Raw genomic sequence first — 24,463 nt, forward strand, 5'->3', positions numbered from 1 at the left:
TTGCTATTTCATCACATATCATGTTCTAATGTAAATAAAACAAAGCTCTGACTATAAAATGAATCATATTAATTCTCTATAAATCACTGTATATGCCTAGTGGTTATAAGCATGGGCTAGCATTCCTGGAGGGATGTGTTCTAATGTACTTTATTGTTACAGCCACTATTAAGTAGGTGGAAATCTTATTCCCAATTAAAGGATGAGGAGCCATTGACGGGTCAGGTAAATCAATGGTGAAGCTTGGATTTAAATCCCATGAATGATGATTTAACGTGTGATATCTGCAATGGAGAATGGCACATAGTGGGATATGAAAAGATTAAATTCTCTGAGGATGAGAAATATACATTCCCAGCACCTAGAATCATATTTCAAAGGTAAAAGATGTCTGATAATTTTTTCCCTTAATAATGTAATGGTATGTTTGATTAAATGTATTACTGGAAGTAATGATTGTCTGACACACTGGCTTACGTGTGACATAAGTGGTATCTTCTCAGTTTTAACTGTCCAATGGGCTTAAGAACTGACACTACCCATATACTTTTTATATTATATATATAATCATTTTATACTTTATGAAAAATATACCCTTTGAATAGGTGTTCAGAATCTAAATATTTTCCCCAATAAGAAAAAAAAAGTAAGATTTCTCTTGACCATTCCTTATTGTTGTCTACAAGTCTTTGAAGAAAATATTATGATTTATGAAAAATACTAATCATTTTTTTATCTTGAGACACTGTAGAATCCTAAGGCTTCTTTCTCCAGCCCTTTTGCTGTAATACATGTCCTGGGCTCACTGTGCATAAATAAATTATGCTGGTTCAGTTAAACAGCACTGATAGATCATGAGCTTCATTTTGATAGGCAGATTTGAAATAAGATGCTTTCTATTTCAGTTTAACTGCACAATGCTTACTGCAGTCTTAAATTTATACAGGTGATACTCTGGGCTATAGTAATTCTAAAAGTAGTATGGAAGTTCTACTGTTCTTTTCTTCAGCCTAGAAAACAGAGTAATCTTTCTAAAACAAGGTCAGATTATTTCATACATCCCCAAACTCTATAAAAGCTTCAAATTTTACTTAGAATAAATCCAAAGCACTTCCCATGGTGGCAAAATCCAGGATGGTATGGTCTCAGTCACCACTTTGACCTATCAACCCTTATTTTCTCTGGGCTGACTCTCTCCAGCTATGCTTGCTTTTTTGCTTTTTCTTGATTCATCAAGCTTTCTTTTACCTCAAGGCCGTCATACTTGCTGTCCCTTTCTCTGGAACACCTACTCCTCAGCTCTCCTCATACCCTAAAGATTTCTGCTCAAATGTCATATCCTTAAAGTACCCTCCATTGATCACTCGGCTTAAAATAGCACCATTTACTTCTATATAGACTGTTCCTTTGTCCTGTTTCTTTTGCTTCAAAAATTTTGTAACTATTTGATGAGGATATTGAATTCAGTTTATTATCTGTCTCCTGCACCATAATGTGAGCTCCAAAAAAAACAGGAAGTTATGCACTGCTTTCCTCCTCTTATGAGATAGTGTGACACGTAATAGGCATTTTCTAAGTATTTGTTGTATAAATAAATAAAATAATGAATTAATGAAAAAAACATACTGCACATTTTGTAAAACACTCTTATTTCTGCTGACCTTGAATTATCAGCCACATGTTATGGATAGAACTTGTGTGTGATGCTACTCCTTTTGTTAATGCAATATATAACTATATAGTCATGCATCCTCACTTATCAAGGCCTTTTTAATGTGAAACTTGAACCATTCAAGAGTCCTCAGTGTAAAATTCCATAGAAAAGACAAAATTATAATTTGTCATCTATGCTATCCACAAACCGCAGCACTCAAGTGGATATTAAAACTGTAATCTAAGCAGCAGACTTTTGCAGATGACTGTTCTTTTTATGAAATTTAAATCTTGGAACAATGACTGGTAGTATAGAAGGAAATTAGCCTTCCCAAGATTTCACAAGTTCATCAAAAGCTTTATTCTTTAATGAGCAATGGCAATGAAAAAAAAAAGTTCTTATTGTGGCAGAAGTCAAAAGACAGATTTTTTCAGAATGCAATGTTTTACTCTTAGGTGTCTGTATGACTCCCTTTAAAAGAGGATAAAACCCTCTCAACATCTGGCTATCAAAGGATGAGCTTACCAGAATAAAACTTCCTAAGATTTTCCAAAATAGCCATTAAACTCTAGTAACTTTTATGGTAAATATCACAGCTGGACCTGGTGACGTTATGGTGATTTTACTCTCTCACTCTCTCAAAATATTTTAAGGATCACAAAAAACTATTCTTAAAGTCCTAGCCCATGTCCTCAGTTTCACTAGACTATAAGCTCTGTGAGGGCAGGGACCCTCAGTGCCCTGCTCTGCATTGAATCTCCAATGCAAACATGGTGCTTAGGTGAAGTTATGATTAAAATAATGTCTTTACTTCCTTGTAAGTGATCTTACTTTTTGTCAAAGACATACATAGGCAATGTGGTTGGAGCTAGAGAGCACTATGCTAAGTGAAATAAGTCAGAGAAAGGCAAATACTATAATTTCACTCGTATACAGAATTTAAGAAACAAAACAGATGAACATAGGGGAAAAAACAGGCAAACCAGGAGACAGACTTAAGAGAACAATCTGAGGGTTACTGGATGGGAGGTGGGTGGGAATGGGTTACATAGGCGATGGGTATTAAGGAGGGCACTTGTGATGAGCACTTGTACGTACGTGATGAATGACTAAATTCTACTCCTTAAACCAATATTACACTATATGTTAACTAACTAGAATTTAAATAAAAATTCAAAAAAATAAAGTTTTTAATGAGTAAATACAATGGAAAAGTAATTGATGCTTAGTTTTTATTTTTAAAAATAGATGCTGAGGGGGGATCCCTGGGTGGCGCAGCGGTTTGGCGCCTGCCTTTGGCCCAGGGCGCGATCCTGTAGACCCGGGATCGAATCCCACATCGGGCTCCCGGTGCATGGAGCCTGCTTCTCCATCTGCCTATGTCTCTGCCTCTCTCTCTCTCTCTCTCTCTCTCTCTCTCTCTCATAAATAAATTTAAAAAAAATAAAAAAAAATAGATGTTGAGGTTACATTAAAAATATTTCTAAAAGCCAAATCTAAAAAATCAAATAAACTACATTTATTTGAAAAACAAAACAAAACAAAACAAAACAAAAAACACAAAAAATAAAACAAGAATCAGGACACCTAGGTGGCTCAGCTAGTTAAGTGTTTGCCTTAGGTTCAGGTCATAATCCCAGGGTTCTGGGATCCAGCTGGGCATCTGGCTTCCTGCTCAGCAGGAAGTCTGCTTCTCCCTCTCCCTCTGCTTGTGCTCTCTCTTTCTGTCAAATAAATAAATAAATAAATAAATAAATAAATAAATAAATAAAATCTTAAAAAAAAAAACAGTAAGAAAGAAAGAAACCAAAAATCAAGAACAATGTAGTAAATTAACTTTATGTCAGAACAATAGATTTGGAAGATAATTAAAGATAATAGATTAGCTAAACTCCCTGGATGATCTACTAAAACTTGCTGATTGTAGCAAAGGGGATGTGTGCCCTAGACTTTCATAGAGGTTTTGAAAGCGGACAGAAGATCTGCCCATCTGGATGGACCAAAGTGTCAGCACTGGAAATCCCTTCCACTCATTTCCTTAGCCATTTCTTTTCAGTATCAAAGAGCCTTTGAAAGCAGGGCTAACACCTACAGATCTCTGGCCAACCAATGTTGCCTATACTGAAAAGCTCCTTCAACTGTTCAGCTGATTCTACTGACTGGTGTCTGTGTGTCATCCAGAGAAATGGAGTGTGTGTCCTGAGATTTGGGTAAGTCACATCTGAACTGCCCACGTGGGCATCTAACTTCAATGTCCTAAGACACTTCTAGGTCCCAAAGTAAAGAAAGATAGAGTCCCTGATGATACTGAAGATTATGGTAATGTGGAAGAGACACCTGAATCTTCAGTATCATGTTAAGACCAGAGAGCAAAAAAATCTACCAGTATATCTCACATGGAGAGGGGATTAAAAGTATCCCCTGAATATTCCAGGGCATATCTTCCTTTTATGGCATTTGATTCACAATTCATATATACAATTCTATATGAATTGTGTGTAGGTATGCATACATATATATATCAACTTGTATATATGTATATATATATGAAATCGTTTTTTAATTTTATATTCCATGTTGTTGTAAAATGTTTTTTTTAATTTTTAAAATTTTTTTGTTGTAAAATGTTTTAAGGTGGTTGTTAGCACTTGTGAGTACTTTATATTGACTACGTATGTACATATATAGTGTTATATATATATTAATTTAGCAGAACGATAAATATAATTTTCACACTTAAAGCCTGTAACACAGCTAGATTTTGCAATTCTGAATATAAAATAAGTAAAACTATGCCTTTTTCCCCCGAGTAGAGAAAAATATACACGTCCAGGATGCCTGACCTTTCCTTTATATTGGCATTATAATTAAATATCACAAACTTTTTGCTCTCCAAATCTTTTTTTTCTTAATAACTGATGCCATTAAGGTGGCCATATCACAAAAAAAAAAAAAAAAAAAAAAAAAAAAAACTATTCTCTGGCTCTATTTCATATCCTTCATCAGATAAAAAACATACATTGACCACTTCTTCTTCACAAGGTACTAGGAAGGATGTGGATGAAATTCTGCTTTAAAGACCAAAACAAAAATGTTGTAAAATGTGGTTTTTATTATTTTAATTTATAATGCTTAAATGACAGAATAAGAATGCAATCTGATTGCTAGCAGTTATTGCATTATTTATATGACTTCCATTAAAATGTGAATTTAAAAACTACAATGGCAGGCTAATGTGAACAAAGGTAACCTAGTGAGGCCTTAGAAACTCTCCTGCTTGGTTAAAAGGAAAAAAGAAAACAATGTGCTTCTATTTTGTGTAAAATACAATAATCCTAGTATTCCATCTTTTCATGGAGAAATTCATCAAAATAATAATTTTGCTACCTACTTATTATACCTGAAAGTACATGATAACCATTTAAATGTACAATGTTTATAGATATTGTGCGTATCAGGATATAATATGCTGTGTATTCCATTTTCCTAACTAGTAACCTCAAAGTTTATGAATCATATCTATTCAACAGTTTTATCTAATATGTAAGAGAAAAATCAGGAAGAAAAGTAAGAGGTAGGAGGTAGTAGGTGTGTCCAAAATAATGTCAAATACTTTGTAGACATTTTTCATATTTACTAAAGTACATTGGATCTTGGACTTCTCAGCGAATTTCTCTCAATTCCTCCAGTAACATTTATAAATTCATTTTGCAGCTTTGCTCTTTTTCTCTCTGCATGCTGATTTCCCAGCTGTTTGAACTTCTGCTATTACTTATTTCAAAAGCATCTAAGCTTAAAATGATATAACTGGTCACAAAACTGAGTACCAGGGCACTAATGTACACTCTCGGTTATATAAACAGCCAATAACCTCCATTCCTGTAAGAGAGTATTGATTACATATGAAGGTATAAAAGTCCTGCCATTTTTATTCATCTCTTCCTATATTGGACAGATAAAATTATTACTATAAAATTATTAAAATAAAAGCCACTATTATGCCTTTGTGCTTTTTATTTTCAAAAGGACACATAATAGCATTCATCATTTCATTTTGATCAAACACAGGGCTACACTGTGCAAACCACTCTGATCGAGTGTATGACCTCATGCGTTTTTTTTGCCACAATGAAATTGGTGTTTGAGTTTTTACAGAGGTTGTAAAACAGCCATTCAGGGTAAGTATTCTTTGTCCTATATTTGTTTTCTAATTTAAGTACAAAATTCTTTGGTTAAAAAAAAAACACTGAAATATTTATGAACTGCTTCTTGTCTAAGGTGTTAAACATAAAATCTTCATAATTACCTCCTGGATTTCCACTTTTTCTGCATATATGTTTCTAACAAAATGTTATTTGGTATCATTGTGACCTCTCAAATTCATCCACTTATTATTTTCCCTTTAAACTAACCATGATTTCATTTCTAATGAAATAGAAACCAAAGTGAAATATTTCCAAAATGTTTTTGTTAACAACCTAGAAATATTTGTCTATTTTCAATTTCATTTGCCTATGCTTAATCATAGGACCAGGTTATTGGATCCAGTAGGACTGAATATTACTTTTGGAGAAAATCAGGCACTTCTATGTACCGGCTCCCTATAAATCTATATCTGGGCTTAATCACTGTGCATAAGCTTAAATATGGTGATAACTTGCTTTCAAGTTCCAGTTGTAAGCTTGAGATGTAAGACTTGATTCAGAACTTAGTTACAAGCCTTGCAGATGCCACTACCTAGGAGCCACCTGCATGTTCAAGTCATGATAAACCCAACTATTTTCTTTGACATTGCAATGGACAGTGAGCCCTTGGGACAAAGTTCAGAGACAACAGAGAACTTTTATACTCTGAGCGCTGGGGAGAAGGGATTTGGTTTTAAAGTTTCATGCTTTCATGGAATTTTTCCAGGATTTATTTGCCACAGTGGTGAATTCACATGCTATAATGGCACTGGTGGCAAGGCCATCTATGGGGAAAAATTTGATGATGAGAATTACAACCCAAAGCACACGAGTCCTGACATCTTGTCCATGGCAAATGTTGGAACCAACACAGACAGTTCCAAGTTTTTCATCTGTGCTGTCAAGGTTGAGTGGTTGGATGGGAAGCATGTAGTTTGTGGCAAGGTGAAAGATAGCATGAATATTACGGAAGCCATGGTGTGCTTTGGGTCTAGGAATGGCAAGACCAGCAAGAAGATCACCATTGCTGAGTGTGGGTAAATCTAATAAATTTCACTTCTGTTTTATCTTAACTACCAGACATTCCTTCTGTAACTCAGGAGAGATGCCTTCACTCCCATCTGCTCAAAATATCCTACAGTCTTTGTGCTCTTGCTGCAGTTCTGTGGGGTCCCTATTTTCCTTACTCCCAAGTCTAGCTGGATTGCAGAGTTAAGTTTATGATTATTAAATATTAAACAACAAAAGATCAGCAAAATTGGAAATATCTGTCTCTTAGAAATGCAAAAAAATTTAGTTGAAATATCTGTGATGGAGGCATACATTCATTTTTCTCATTTCAAATTCAATCCAGGAAACACATTCTGGTAAATGCTTAAAAACTGCTTGATATTAATCCATGACCCCACCCCCAGCACAAAAATCCAACCCAAATCCAGAAGTCATGGTTGTTTGTTTCTAAAAATCCCACAGCATTGAATTTATTCCAAGCTGGTAGCTATCAAGAGCCCCCTAACAGAAATCTCCAGGAAGGAGTATGATCACAATCTCTTTTCTACTTGGGTGGCACTGGTACAACTCTGAGTTCAGGTCCATGGAATTAATTCAATTAGCTAGTGATGATAGCTAAAACCATAATAGTAAATCTTACATTAAAAATTTACTGGGGATTTGCATCTTGCTATCAAGGCTGAACAATATAAATATTGGTCCTTAAAAAAAATTAGATGCCAGCAATACAATCAGAACAAAATAAAAATGACATTGACTTAAGCTTATATGGTAAAGTTTGAATTTGACAGAAAAATTAAGACTTCATGATAAAATTAAAATCAAGAATCTGAGACCTAGGAAAATTGATCTTGTTAAAATTAATGCTTACATCTGAAAATTCATATGTCACAATCTATAAAATTAGAATCTAAAAAAGCTAAAGAATGAAATTTTCACTATATAATTTACATGCAAATTAATAGATCCCAATAGCATTAATTCATTAAAGTTAAAATAACAGTAAAAAATAATTATGGACATTTAAGAGACTTGATAGAAAACTGATCAAGGAATTTTCTTGAAATTTTTACACTTGTTAGATTTTTTTAATTGAATTGTTGGTACACATAAATATGTAGCCAAAATATTTGAAAAGTTAAATGTTGGAGTGAAAAAACAAAGTACAAAAACTGATACTCTGTAGAAGCTGTAGAGTATAATGGCCAAAGCTCAAATTGTGATGTAAAATAATTCTGATTCTAAATCTTTTGCTTGACCTTAAGCAATTTATTTAATCTTTCTAATCCTAGGTTTTTCTTTCAATCCTCAGTTTTTTTTTTCATCTGCAATATGGCAGTGACATATTCTTGCCCATCTCACATTGTAGTTGTAAATATTAAATGACATACTAGAAATGCAGTGTACGGTGTTGTGTTGGGTACAAAATGAGCTTACTACTTGGTTAAATGGACTGTTACCATTAAACATAAAGTTTACTAACTGCCTATCTTTCCACTTTAAATTTTTAATATAATCAGTTTTTCTCTTTTCTACTGTCTCTATATTAACCCTTTCTCAATATTATTGATTCAAACTTTCCTACTTTTTTTAGGATATCACTCAAACATTTGTCCTAATTAATGAAACTAGAAAAATGTTGTTTTTATTTTTTCTACTCACATTATAGTTTATGTAATATGTATTTTGTCATTTATAATTATATAATTTTCAGAATTTGAAAAGATTCATAGTCTGTCATCAGGGTCTACAATATAATAATACCTACTTACTTCATATGGTGTTCAAAACACAATTTTCCTAATTCCACCTACCAAAACAGACCAAGAGAAAAATGAAGTATTCTTAAATGTTAGCTTTTTAGATTTTGAAGCTAGCTTTCATGCATTGTTTCTTTTCCCAGGATAAATCTTGCTTATTCTCATAGGACAAGTTTTTAAGACCATCCCAATAATCCTACTCTAAAAGTACTTGAGTCTGTGAATACCTGTTTGTTTGTTTTTTTTAAGATTTTATCTATTTATTCATGAGAGACACACAGAGAGAGGCACAGACATAGGCAGAGGGAGAAGCAGGCTCCTCACAGGGGACCAAATGTGGGACTGGATCCCCAGACCAAAGATCACACCCAAACCAAAGGTAGAAGCTCAACCACTGAACCACCCAGGTGTCCCCAGTCTGTGAATATCCTTTAAGAACATGACATGTGAAACTGTATTCCTCAGGTTTGAGCACTGACTATAGAAATTAAATCTTGCATTGCTTAACAATGTGCTTCTATTGGTACATCACATAATACATAATTTTAATTTTGTAGATGGAGAAACTGAAAGTCAGGGAGGCAAATAACTACTAAGATTACGTAAGTGGTAAAACCTAGTCAGATCTATCTGATGCCAAAGCTCATCAATAAATACTATTCACATATAGCGTTAGTATTTTTTAATGTTAACAAAACATAAACTTCATTATTTTTAATCCTAAAGCACAAAGTAACTATATCTTATATATTACTTTGCTTAATATTCTATGTTGTTTATTGTCTGAAATAAAATTAAACTTCTCAGCACCATTCCTGGATATATACACACATAAATGTAAATGCGCATGAGCACACACATATAGATATACAATATGTGTATGTATAGAAGTATGTGAAAGACAAGTAAGTATACATTGTGTTTGAAGTATACAGACATATCCACACTATGAACATATGTTTCTGTACATATGTATGTGTCTACATATACAACAAAAATACATATACATTGATGCATTACTTTCTTCGTGTTTCTTGATATTTTCTACACAAATGTACTTATTCCATCAGTTTTCTGCTTTGGATAAGTGAAATATGATATTTTGAATACTAATGGGAAAATGTGTTATAATTAAGTGAAATAATTTTCTAGTTTTTCTTTGCATTTAACTGGAATGAAAATTCTGAAATTATAAGTCAAAACATGTTCTATTCATTAACAGCTTGCAAAGTTATTTTAAAATTCTGTCTGTAAATGCTTTCTTTTAAAAAGTACCTAAAATTCAAATGTCTAAATATGTGAAATATTTTAGTGAAATATATTTTAAGGCTATATTCATATAAATTTATATGACCAATGGACCAATATTTTTCTGAGTGAATACTGAATAATATTTCAAAATAATATGAAGCAATACCACTTCTCAATGTCAAAATAAAGCAAAGGATATATATTTAAAAGTAAAATATCTAAAAGAAATCCAGTTACATTGTCATACATATTAAATATCTAAATATTCTGACTGAATTTTTTGACTCTTAAAAATCTGTATTTAAATAAATAATTCTGAAGAAACAGCTTTAATGACATTTATTATTTTTCTCTTATTTTTTAATTCTCTAATGATTTATAAATCAAAAAATGAGCCTATTAATTAAGATAAATATTACTTTGATAACAGATTTCAACCAAAAAGTAGATTAGAAGGGTTTAGTTTCTTCATTTCCAACTACCATCTACCAACTGGTAGACTAGCAGTAATAGACCTTAATTTCAAGAGAAGAAAAATTAGTTAGATACAAAGAAATCTTTATAACTATAAAAATATGTTTTAAGTTATAACATTTATTTACAAATGGCAAACTGAATAGAAATTAAAATAAAACCACATTTTGAGAGACTGTTATTTTAAAAACTTTTAGGACCATTCCCTCAGGTTTTATAAATTCTTAAAGAATTAATATTGCTGCACACTCATAAACCACCCATATATAAAAACATTCACACCCTCCAGGAGTCTTAAAATACCTTTTGCTACTTTTATATTTTATATTGTCAGTGAGCTACAGGACTGCACTTCGAATTCTCCTTTTTCTATATTTTTTAACATATGTTAGAGCCTCCCATTTATTCATTTATTCAACAAATATTTATTGAGTGTTTAGTATACATGATGAGCTGGCATGTAATTTATCATCCAAACTGAGACACTTGTGTGACCATTAAAAGGTGTTGGTAACAACATTGTCAAGTCAGCAGACAAAAAATGGCACAGTTCTGGGCAACTGCGTTCTATACATATGCTGGACACAAATCAGCTATGGCCCCTGTACTCATCAACTACATGGTCTAGGGGACAAGTTAGACCCAAATAAAAAATATTAAAAAAGAATTTACACATTGTACCAAGTATCAAAAAAAAAAAAAAAGAGTGCTGAATTGTGGAATAGCATAAAGAATGTGAGCAGTTGGGATGATAGATCATTCTCTGGAAGTAATGTTAAACTTAGAAATGAAGGATAATAAGAAAAAATATTGGCATGGGAAAGCACAGAAGGTGGCATAGGATTTAGGGGTAAGACACTGGAAAAGAACTTTCTAGGTAGAGGAAATCATACATGACATATCTGAGGTAAAGCAGCCTGAAGAACTGAAAGAAGTCTAGTTTGCCTTAAGTCTCAGGAATCACACAGGAATGATCTGAAATCCCAGGAAACAGATTTTACAAGGTCTTTAAAATGTAGCAAGGAGTATGAATTTTTATTTAATTATAGCCTAGTAACTTTAAGCAGAGAAGTGAAATAATCCCATTCTTAAAGCATATCACTCTGGCAGCTTTGCGGAACACAATTTATATAGTTAAGAGACAGAAGTTGGAGACTGTGCACAGTTACAACCAGAATAGCAATTGTCATCACAATTAGCCAGACAAGGATACTGGTGATGGGGATGGGGAGAAAGGGATTGACTCAAGTTATATTTTATAGGTAGAACTGATCAGATTATATCTCTAGAACGTTAACTTTCAACAAACTTTTTGAATTTTAGCCAATATTTAAGTCGTCTTTTAAATATTTTCAGCATAGATATTTCCTAGGTCCATCAAATTGAACAAATCCAACATTAACTTCATGATAACGTTCTCAAACCTGTTCTTCATCTAGTATTCCCCATATCAATTGTGATTTCCCCACTTAATTCAAGGTGGTAATCAGAGTTACCTAAAAACATCTCCTCCCTCCCTTCACTTGCCACATTCAAATAACCATCAATTCCTCTCATTTTTTTTTCTCAGAATCTCTTAAATGCAGCCTTTGCCCCATTCTTTACCTTATTACTACTATCCTTTATGTGGGATTGTACCATTTGACTGAAGTACATAAAAGCTGAGGAACTTGATTTAAATGGTCTGAGGTAAGTCCCTGATGTAGTGTCTCCTACTAAAATGACTTGAAAGAACTCAGAAGAAATACAAGGTGAAAATTCACATCACCACTAAATTCTGGTAATGTTGGAAATCTTGCCCCAACATTAAAAAGTACCTTAACCCCCTTTCCCTATTATGCTCGTTAATATTTATTTTTCTTCAATCATTCCAGGAAGCAAGTGAACAACTTGGCAGTACATTTGGGAAATAAAAAGTGGAAGAAATAATTTTACCTTTGAAGATACAATTCCCAAAATGGCGAATGTGGTAGAGGGAAAAGATGAAAGAAGGGGATTGTAGTTATTCATATAATCCACAAAGCTAAGATTTCATAGAAGCAGCTACTTTGATTAGAAGAAAATGCCAAGCAGCCTGGGTGGCTCAGTGGTTTAGCACTGCCTTTAGCCCAGGGTGTGATTCTGGAGACCTGGGATTGAGTCCCACTTTAGGCTCCCTGCACGGAGACTGCTTCTCCCTCTGCCTGTGTCTCTGCCTCTCTCTCTCTGTGTCTCGCATGAATAAATAAAATCTTTAAATTTTTTTTAAAAAGAAGAAAATATGTAGATGAAAATGAAAGACTCATAGACACTGAGAATCAGGTTAAGAAACAAGCTTTGACCTTGAGCTTGAGCTTTGACCTTTGAGCTGAAGGTTTAAGAAAGTCATCTGAGTAGAATCTAAAGCAAAATATACAGGATGATTATTATCCAACAGGTTTGCCTTCTAAGGTAAAAAGAATTGAAAGGGGGCTGGCTCCAACAGTACAGCCTAAGACTCTTGATCTCAGGGTCATGAGTTCAAGCCCCATATTAGGTGTAGAGCTTATTTAAAAAAAAAGACATGGGGTGCCTGGGTGGCTCAGTCAGAAAAGAGTCAATCTCAGTTCAGGTCTTGATCTCAGGGTTGTGAGTTCAGACCCAATGTTGGGCTCTATAGTGGGTGTAGAGCTTATTAAAAAAAATAGAAAAACAATTGAAAAATAAAAAATATGATTCTAATGTAGAGTACCTTCAGAAAAAGGGAAGATGATTTTCATCCAAAGGCTTAGGAAAATAATGTTTTTGAATATGGTAGTAACAGAAAAACATGTTAGAAAATGACCTGATACCTGTTAATAGAGCGCAAAATAAATTAAATTTAAAAAGATATCACAAACATAGAAATAGAAATAAACTGTTCAAGTACTGTTTCAAAATATTTGGTCAAAGACTTATGATAGGGCAGCCCCGGTGGCGCAGCGGTTTAGCGCTGCCTGCAGCCTAAGGTGTGATCCTGGAGACCCTGGATCGAGTCCCACGTCAGGCTCCCTGCATGGAGCCTGCTTCTCCCTCTGCCTGTGTCTCTGCCTCTCTGTCTCTCTCTCTCTGTGTCTCTCATGAATAAATAAATAAAATCTTTAAAAAAATTAAAAACTACTCATGATAGTCCATCTAAAAGAACAAATCCATCTGAGTAACTACATATGAAAGAAAATAGATATAACCTATTTTATGATATTACTGAGGCTAGTTAAACATGTTTTAACATTATTGAAGGTGGTACTACAAAGCATGATACAAGTTTTGAAAACTATTCTTGAAATTATGATTTCTTTTTAAAGATTTTATTTATTTATTTGAGAGAGAGAGAGAGAGGGCGTGCTAAGAGAGAACACAAGTAGTGGGGGAGGGGCAGAGGGCAAAGGAGAAGTAGACTCCCCGCTGAGGAGGTAATTTGACACAGGGCTCACTCCAGGACCCCAGATCATGACCTTAGCCAAAGGTAGACATTTAACTGACTGAGCCATCTAGGAACCCCAAAATCATGATTTTAAAACTGAATACCAGAGCTCTTGATTTAAATCCATGAATGATATTAACAAAGTCTAAAACTTTGATGTTATCGAATAAAGTTGGGAAAAAACGTTGCACTACTTATTTTATTTGTTAGCATCTCCCCCAAACCTAGTGATTGCTCCATTAGTCTTCCATTCTAAGGAAAGGCTATAATTTATACTTGGGAAAATTAGAAATATATGAAATGCCCAATTACTATAGGATGCTTGGAGAAATTGTAATATACTCATTTGATAAAATACTACAGAAATTATGACATATAAATTTATATATTTATGTAGGCATAATAATCAGTATATTTAATGTCATTTCCCATTGTGGAATAGTGGGAAAGCATCATGATACAAAATGTCTATCTAATTTGAATTAGGTTTGATTGAATATCTTATACATATGTGTATGTATGCATGAACGTATGTATGTATGTATAGATGTATACATTATATATATTAAGTGCCATTCAAAATAATTGATTCTAAAATTTTGCTTATAGGGACATACTTTGGGTGGCAGTAACTTCCACTATAAATCATGGGTACACTACTATTTTTATTAATGGAACCCTCTGCTATAGTTTTGAATTTTAAGGATTTATTCTTATAGTTTCATGTAATAGATAATAAATGACTATCCTGCCATTATACCATGAAATTTAAGCATTGCATTAATATCTGGGAATTTGTGGTACAATATCAGCATTCTATTTTGTTTATTTCTGAGGTAACTACACACGAGCATGAACTTCGGTAGCAATTTTCACAATAAATGTCAGATTCAATGTTTAACAAAACAAAAATGAGTTTTTGTATAGTATTGGTATTTTATTCATAAGCATAAATGGCTACATATGTGTATGTCTCATGTTAGAAACTTGGAAATATGGAGCTGATAGTACACATTAGTTGCATATGAATATGGAAAGTTTTCCAGTTAAACATGAAAGATAAAATACAACATTTATCATCACACCTTTCTAAAACTCCACACAAATGAAGGTAAATACATTAAAACACACATACAAATTTAAAAAATGAAATTGTAGCAGAGATGTCAACAACAATTTGAAGCTGAAGTTTTGATATACTAGTAATAAATAACTGATCAGATTTAGAAAAGATGCATGCTAAATATCTATAAATTTTTTGCAATTGCAGAATCCTGGAAGAGCCCTGTATTAGAGATGGCAGGTGTCAGTGATGGTGGGGTATGGATGGGTCTGAAAAATAGAAGGTTTGTTTGAAAGTTTGATTTAAGAAGCCTTTACATATGCTGACAGAAGGATGAGGGGTATATTATGGAAAAGCTGATGTGCAGGAAATCTGGATTTTAAAACACCAGTCAGAGCTAAGGGTGAACACACCAAAGGAAAAGAGTTTTAAGAAAAAGCCAGAATCCTGAACAGACATATCTCACTATGGCTATCAAAGGAGAATGAAATAATATATTTGAGGAATAGTTCCAACATGAAAAGCCCAGACAAAAATAATAATACATTGAAAAGGAAAATGAAGGAAACAGAAAGAATACAGGAAAATAATATATAATTATGAGATAAATACTAAGGAATATCCAAAAATAGCTTTAGAAAATTATAATATGGTAGCAAAAAGCTTAAAAATCAATAGAAACATTGGAAGATAACTTTGAGGGGATCCTCCAGAATATACAACAATAAAGCAAAGATAGAAAGTAGGTATTTCTCAGAAATATAAGGTTGCCAAAGTTTACTTTCTTGAATATTTTGGGGGAGTCTAATGAGAGGACATACACATATTTGTTAAGAAAATAGTATAGTGCAATAGTGATAGATACCATAAGCAAAGGAAGGAAAAAAGAGATAATTACTAATACCATGGGGACTAGACTACTGTATAAGAAAATATAACCATGATATACTACTTGGTTCAACAATCATTAAAATTTATATGATAATAATTATAATGTAAAAAGTAATGATGAAATTAAATATAATTGTAATATAACCATAATGGAAGGTTGGGGAAGAAAATATGTATTAGGCTGGAAAGTCTGTAAGCTATGTAAGAAATCCAAGCCCTTTTTGTTCATGTCTGAAAGAGAGAGATATGTCAAACTTTTATTTCCTTATAATTCAGTTTCATATTTTATATATAGATATAGATATATAGATATATATACATACATACATACAGAGAGAGTGGGAAGTGACAAGGAACAGCTAAGAGTTTTAATTAACTGCATCTGGGAAATGGTAATGAGACTGGGAAATACTGCATAGTTGATTATACAATTAATAAAACTACTTGATTTTAAAATTATGAATACATAAAACTTTGATAAAAAAAAGAGATGATATTTCAAAATGATGCTTAAAAGAAAGAAAGCAAAAAGCTAACGATAGGTATATCTAGGTGGTCAGATTACGAGTGTTTTTCATTTTCTTTACTATACTGCATATTTGAATTATGAAACTTCAATGAACTTGTATTACTCCTTTTTTGAATCTGTATTATTCTCGGAAGCAGATTAAGAAGACAAAAAACCTGAGGAAAGTCAACAATTGTGATTTAAAATAGTTTATTATTATGAGCAAATTATGAAATTTGAAATTACGAAAAGAAAAAGTTTATTTTGTTTGAGATTTTATTCATTTATTTGAGAGAGAGAGAGAGAGTGAGTGAGAGAGCACAAGCAGGGGGAGCAGCAGAGGAGAGCAGAGGCAGAGGGAGAAGCGAGGGGTGGAGGAGGCTTGATCCCAGGATCCCGGGATCAAGACTTGAGCCGAAGGCAGACACTTAACCCACTGAGCCACCCAGGTGCCCTGAAGATAAATAATTTCTGAAAATAAATATCTTGATATTTAACATATCTTATAAGAATATGCACATAAAGGAATATAGGCCTTGTGCTTTAGGAGATATTTTAAAGACTGTTAACACTTAAACTTTGAAGACTGATTAGATAATTTAAATAAATGAATTTGACATCTTATTAAAAAAGAAACTGTTCCATTATATTTTTCGATATACTTTTTTTTAAAATGCTGAATATTAGTCTCACTTCATCAGTGTGAAGCATTTTCCTCTAAGTGAGAACAGATGGTTTTTATTACTAATTCAGAAGATTTTTTCCCCCAAAAACATAGACTAAAGTTATAAATGGGATTTCCCAGACTTACTCCATTTTGGGCCATATGTTTAAGAGAAATTATGCTTACTCATAAGAGACAAGAAGGAACGCTAAGCAAGAGTGGGTTTGACATCTGAAACGTATTGCAAAGGGTCTCTTACTATCATAAAGAAACATCTGTTCTCTGTGTTGTTCACACAACTCGTTACTAGATCGTCATTTGAAATACTACTGCCAGGGCATTGCTTTTTCCCACACATCAATAAGTATAATCGTAACTGTCAAATGATATCATTAAATAAATTCTACCCAGGGTTTCCTAAATGGGCAGAGTGTCCCAGGACAACACAAGAGAAACTTTTATGGTTCTTAAATTCAATTGGATTATATACATAAGATATCTCATCTTTCTCTCAATTTTCAGCTGCTCTTGAATTATGCTCAAAATGCAGATGTTGAATAAATGATTGACCTTATATTTAAGTAAATAATCAATAATTCCTTAATTCATCAGTGAAATAAGGCTTAAGTTATTCCCATAACTCATAAAAATATAGCAATTTCCAAGTTCTGTATTCATTCACCTTGATGGTAATCATCTGTTGTATTTTCTACATTTCTAGCAAATGAATTTTGAATTATATTAATTCAGTAATTTTCTAGGTTCTTATTGTCAGGGATACAAAATCTCAAAATACCTCTATAACTCAAGCCAGATTTTTAAGATGTTCATAGTAAATCTCTATCTTTTTTACAATTAAATTAATTCACTAATGTTGCCTGCACTTCCAACCTGGTCACCTCACTTATTTGATCCTCATATAACTACTGACCATTTTGATCGGGTATTTCCATTCTTGGCATTGTATTTACTTTCTATACACTGTGTACTAAAACAAAACAAAACAACAACAACAACAACAAAAACAAACACTTTTTTTTTTCACTTTTCTAACACTGGAGGAAAATGGTTACCAAAGTGGATATTAAAAAAAAAAAAAAAAAAGCTTATTGTCCTTTTGTCCTTTTCTTAATTTCCTATTAATTCAAATATTTCATCTAATCAGTTTGGTTCAATTTTGTATTTATGAAGGTTTTCTTTTTCTTTTTAAATTCACTGTGATGAATGCTAAGAGATAAAGCCCTCACACTTAGGGAATTCAGACTTAGAGCTAGAGACAGCAATATCAAAAAAAAAAAAAAAGAAAGAAAGAAAGACTGTACACTCTTCCAATACATATTAGCTTATGAATATGTCACATTTTCATTTTTCCTATGGAAATTTTCAGGTAAACACAAAAGTAAAGAGAGTTGTCTGATGAACCCCCAAGGACCAATATATTTAGTTTGAACTAGTATCAACATATGGCCAATTCTGCTTCATGTATAAAATTTCTCATCTCCCTACCCTCAATGCACCACGGGATTATTTAGAAGCAAGTCCAAGACATCAGGATCATTTCATCAGTAAATATTTCAATTTGTACTTCTAAAAAGTAAATATTATTTTGTTTTTAATAACTATATTAATACTAAAATATGATTAAAATAGCAAAGTTCTAAAGCTCTATTATCCAAATAGCTTCATTACTTTAAAAAGAAAGAAAAGAAAGACACAGAGAGAGAAACTTCCATATTCTGACTTCTGTTTTTATGTCTGTTCTGACCTTTGATGGGGAAGAAAGGTCTTTCAAGCCTTCATAACTTCTTACAGTTTTTTTTTTCTACTGCATATTTTTAGTCTTGTGAGTGGCAATTCATGATCATGTTTCTACTCCGATACACCAAGTAATCATTCTTTCCTTAGGGAATGACTCTATTGTTTCATTTTTCATGAATTTGTTAAAGAGGGAAAGAAGCTCTTAGAGGGCAAGGGCTAGATATTATCTATTTATAGTCTATCAGAGATCAGGTGAGTACTTGACTTATAAAAAGTGTTCTCTATATCTTAACTAGGAGAATAGGCAAGATATAAATTTCCTTTTTTTACTAATTTAATTCCCAAAGGGATTAGTTTAACTGGTTTCATATTTCATTTGACATATGGAAACTCAATAAATGTCATATAATAATTCTGGGAAGGCTAGTCATCTATGTCAGACCACAAATAGAGAATTACACATTCCTTTTGTTTCTCCCACTTCTCAGTGATTTTAAATTGTTCTTGTCACTGTCACAACAAGCCCAGACCTACTGTTAAAAATGGAAACCTGCCAACAGATTCTGTAATGTGAAAACACCTTGGCAGATTTTGTGACAATATATGATAATTTGTGATGTAGAAACTTCACATTTTTTGTTTTATTATAAAGAGATATACTAATTCTAACAAAATTGTGATTGCACATTATTTGGCACTATTTCAGGATGCTGCCTTTAAAATTTGCAGAGAGTGATTGGAAAAATCACAATGAACACTCTTGTTAATAAGATGGATTATGCTCAAAAAATACTAAAGGAAGATAAATAATTTTTTTGGCAAGGGCACTGCAAAATTTTCTTTTAAAAATAATTTTTTTATCACATTATTCTAATATATTCATACATAAGAAAATTCTTTCTGCTGCTCTCTACCCTTTCCTCTTCCCAATTCTTGCATTTAGAACCTACTGGTTTTTTTTTTTTAATATTTTATTCATTTATTCATGAGAGGGAGAGAGAGACAGAGACACAGGCAGAGAGAAAAGCAGGCTTCCTGCGAGGAATCCGACGTGGGACTGGATCCTGGATCCCAGGATCACGCCCTGAGCAGAAGGCAGACGCTCAACTGCTAAGCCACCCAGGTGTCAGGAAGCTACTGCTTTTAGCCAGTATTGTAATTTTCTAGACTTTTGACTTTTCTGCTTATATCAATTGTGTGTGTGTATATGTATATATATGGAATCTTCTTGGCTTATTTATATGATTCATTATAAAGAAAAGCTTATTGGTATTGCTTAGAGATTTTCCTACAATTTTAAGTAATTATAGGAAGAAATTTTATGAAAAATTAAAAGTTTGGAGATTTTTTGTTTTGTTTTCATAAGTAGAAAGTTTAAAAAAAACAGGGATAGAGCAAATGGGGAGATGTTGGTCAAAACTGTAAATCAATAAGTGATTATAGTCAATAGTGCTGTATTAAGTACTTGAAAGTGTTAAGAGAGTAGATCTTAAATGTTCTCAATGTAGGAAAAAATGGGTATTATGTGTTGGAATTAGAGGTGTGAGATGAGGCTATGATGGTAATTGAATTGCAACATATAAGGGTAATCAAACATTGTACACCTTAAAGTTACACAATGTTACATGTCAATTAAATCTCAATAAAGTTGGAAAACATCAAACTAAAATAAAAATGTTACCAGCAAAATCATAAAGCATGTACTTTTGAAAGAAAATAGCAAACTAAATGCCCTTCAGACGGCTAGATTAGGATCAATTAGAAACAAAAACTGACAAAGTATATTCAGAAACAAGAGTATAAATTTAATTACTATCTCAGGGTATCCCTGGGTGGCTCAGCGGTTTAGCACCTGCCTGTGGCCCAGGGAGGGATCCTGGGGTCCTGGGATCTAGTCCCGCGTCGGGCTCCCTGCATGGAGCCTGCTTCTACCTCCTCCTGTGTCTCTGCCTCTTTCTCTATGTCTATCATGAATAAATAAATAAATCTTTAAAAAAATTATTATCTCACAAAATGGTTAGTCTAAATTAAAGCTGGGCATGTTTTCTTTCTCTCCTTTCATATATTAAGTTCAAAAATTTTTACAGAGTTCAATACATGACAAGTCATTTTATCCTGTAAAATGTAGTAGGGCTGATAGGCACCCATGATAAGATGATTTTTAAATATGGTGTTTTCACAGAAACATAGATACATCCTTTTTAGTAAGAAATATTATGTATCTTGAAAAATATAAGCATATAGATATTTTACTTACTTTCTATTTCAACTTCACAAAAAGAAATTATCCCATGATATACTGATATACAATATTCTATGATACAAGGGAGTGGACACCTTAGTGGTGAAAAGGATTAGATGAGCTTCCCCAAAATATGTCTCTTTAACAATGTGGATTATTTTGAGCTGAAAGCAATCAAGACTCAGCACTCTTCCCTTAACTACCCAGAAAAATTTAGATATGAAGGCCCAGAAAGACAGTTATTACTAGAGATAACTTTTATCTGAAAGACCTACCTTATGGCAGGGCAAGAATCTCATTACCCATCACCTGCTCTTTTTTTTTTTTTTTTTCATTCTATAAATTATTCTACTCATATTTTTTTTAAATCTTTTTTTTAATTTTTTTTAAAATTTTATTTATTTATGATAGGCACACAGTGAGAGAGAGAGAGGCAGAGACATAGGCAGAGGGAGAAGCAGGCTCCATGCACCGGGAGGCCGACGTGGGATTCGATCCTGGGTCTCCAGGATCATGCCCTGAGCCAAAGGCAGGCTCTAAACCGCTGCGCCACCCAGGGATCCCTATTCTACTCATCTTTGAAGCCTCAGGCCCCTATCTCATTCTTTAGCTCAGAGTGGCACATCTTAATGCTTTTGTGGGGCTCTTCTACATACATAATTAAATTATTTTTTTCACCTGTTAAACTGCCTTATGTCATTTTTGTTGTTAGACCAGCCACAGCACCTAAAGGGTATATGGAAAGTGTCTTCCCTGGCAGTGAAAAACATACTTTCTATAGATAGAAAATTCTTATAATTGCTCTATCAATGAAGACACAGTGGATTTATTCATTATTTTACATCATAGAGACAGACTAAATCTTAGGAAAATTTCCTGCTACTTACTTAATTTTATTTATTAACTCAACAAATATTTACTGAAGACTGCTCCCTGCTAAATATTGTGGTTTTTTTTCATGAAGGACATATAATAATCCTGGGTTCTTTGTTTAATGGAAATGATAATCATGAATAAAAGGGGATTAAACTATGAGGAGAAGGAAAAGAGAGTAATCATACTTGTCTTAAAAATACTACAAATATATTATTTCATATATTTTATATAATACATTGAATCATTCTCCCACCCAAAAAATATGAGTAAACTATAGGACAGTATTGAAAATAAAGAGGATAATAAATTATGCATATAAAATTAATTATACAAAAGTATAGTTAAATATATATTTATATATTTAATATATAACATATAAATATATGTAAAGTCTGGCTTACAGTAGGGACAAACCAATTATAAAAACAAATATATGAGTTAAGCAGTAAAGCTTGATATGAAATGATAGATAATAAGGGAGTATTTTAATTTTAGTGTATTATTGTGAATTATGTTAAAAACAAAAGTATCTCTTACTGCTATGTTGAAATATTTGATTATAAAAAAATAATATGTTATTTGAGTTTTAATGTAATACAATGGTAGTGTGTGTGTGTGTTTAGGGGTAGGGGATTTTAAATTGATAAGGCAAAATTGGTCATATGTTGATGCTAGTTGAAACAGGTCAATAGACCCACTGTGTTAATTAGACTTTTCACTTTTGTGTTTTTTTTTTAATTTCCATAATAAAAAGTTTTAAAAGTAACATGATACATTCATAAATTAAGATGTATTTAAAATCATGTTACATTTAGTATTTTAAAAATATGCTTGTGGTATTTTATTTATTTTTTTTTTTCATGAGAGATACAGAGAAAGAGGCAGAGACACAGGCAGAGGGAGAATAGGCTCCATTCAGGGAGCCCAATGTGGGATTCGATCCCAGGTCTCCAGGATCACGCCCTGAGCCAAAGGCAGGCGCTCAATCGCTGAGCCACCCAGGGATCCCCACTTGTGGTATTTTAAATGAAACATTTCTCATTGTGATTTCACAAGTTTGAGTTGTTTAACAATGAATAAAATAATAATAACAAACTGGAATAAAAGGCTTAAAATAAAAGTTTAGTTATGGATACTATGGAGTAAACAGTCTTTTCACACTGAGAAAATAAAAAATTAACTGACCAGTAAGCATATCATGAGGAAGTTTATCTATTTTTAAAATTTGTTATTTGTTTTTGAAAACTTCTAATGGAGGGGTACTTGGGTGGTTCGGTTGGTTAAATTCTGCCTTCCACTCAGGTCATGATCCCAGGGTCCTTGGATCAAGCCCCATATCAGGCTCCCTGCTCAGTGGGAAGTCTGCTTCTCCCCCTCCCTCTCCCTCTGCCCCTTCCCCTACTCATGCACTCTCTCTCTCTGTCTCTCTGTCTCTCTCTCTCTCTATTGTTTGCTCTCTCTTCAAATAAATAAATGTCTAAAACTTTCTAATGAAATTCAGCAAGTTAATAATTCAAAAAAATAAATATGTTCTAATGTTTCTACATACTGCAAGAGAATAAGAATTTAAAAAAAAGCTTTAGAAGTGAATTAAGGTTATAAAAATAAAGCTATCTATAAATGATCATTTTTAATAGTATTATTTTCATTTTCTAAATGTTTATAAATTAACACAGGAATGTTTAAAAACGCAAAAATGCAGTTATCATACCTTTAAATTCACCTGATTTTCTTTTATATACTATTTGAAGATTGAAAATAGCATTAAATCTCTAGATGTATCTATTGGTATAAGATAGTCATTAAGATCAAATATGATTATTTCTTGTTCAATAAAGGTTACTATTTATTTATTTATTTATTTATTTATTTATTTATTTATTTAATTTATCTAGTGTCCAAGGTAGAACCTTGACTCCTTGGGGTTCTTTGTGAGTTCTGTATCAATCTTCAGTGAACTGGAACATGTGAGATAATGGATTGTTTATACACTGTAAATCTACTTTCAGTGAGCTGGAAATGTGGGAGATAATAGGTTGTTTATGATTTGCAAATCTGTTCAGTGAGCTGAAAATTTGTCAGATAATGGGCTGTTTATGAATTCTAAATCAATATTCAGTGAGCTGGAACTATGTTAGATAATGGGCTATGTATGAGTTGTAAATCTGCTTTCAGTGAACTGGAAACATGTTAGATAATGGGTTGTTTCTGAGTAGTAAATCTATTTCAGTAGCTGAAAACATGTTAGGCAATGGGTTGCTCCTGAATTGTAAATCTGTTTTTTTTAGTGAACTAAAAACCTATTTAATAAAGGACCCTTTATATGTTATAAATCTGTTTTCAATGAGCATGAAATGTACTAGAATAATGGCTTCGTTTTGACTAGAAGATCCCGTTTACTAGAAACATGTCACCTAATAGATTCTTTATGAGTAGTAGATCTATGGTCAGCAATTTAGATATATGGAATGATACTTTCCTGTTTACATAAGCTTTGTTACTTTAATCTATTTTGGGCATGTTATTCTCTGATGAATAATGGTTCTACTCGAATATGGAGAATGGAGTGGAAAGCTAAGAAAGGCCTGTTTTCAGTGATATGCAGTCAGACTAATTTTTGAAGTATATTGAGATTTGTTCATTTTTAACAGTTACCAGGTTCTCCTGGGATTCAGCAAATGCTATAAAACATAGAAACCACAGGTT

The 24,463-nt window shown here is 32.8% G+C and overlaps 2 protein-coding genes across 2 annotated transcripts in view; one reads left to right on the plus strand and one right to left on the minus strand.

The window, feature by feature from the left end:
- LOC112912724 (low-density lipoprotein receptor-related protein 1B-like) overlaps window positions 1–24,463 on the minus strand; it is a 1,003,376-nt gene that overhangs the window by 198,340 nt on the left and 780,573 nt on the right. The gene's annotated exons all lie outside the window — the stretch shown is intronic.
- On the plus strand, window positions 6,418–6,879 carry LOC112912325 (peptidyl-prolyl cis-trans isomerase A-like). The gene has a single exon (XM_025989045.2). The coding sequence runs from the start codon at window positions 6,418–6,420 to the stop codon at window positions 6,877–6,879; it is 462 nt and encodes a 153-aa protein (XP_025844830.2).

Source organism: Vulpes vulpes, unplaced genomic scaffold (genome assembly GCF_048418805.1).
Source record: "Vulpes vulpes isolate BD-2025 unplaced genomic scaffold, VulVul3 Bu000000626, whole genome shotgun sequence".
NCBI classification, from domain to species: Eukaryota; Metazoa; Chordata; class Mammalia; order Carnivora; family Canidae; genus Vulpes; species Vulpes vulpes.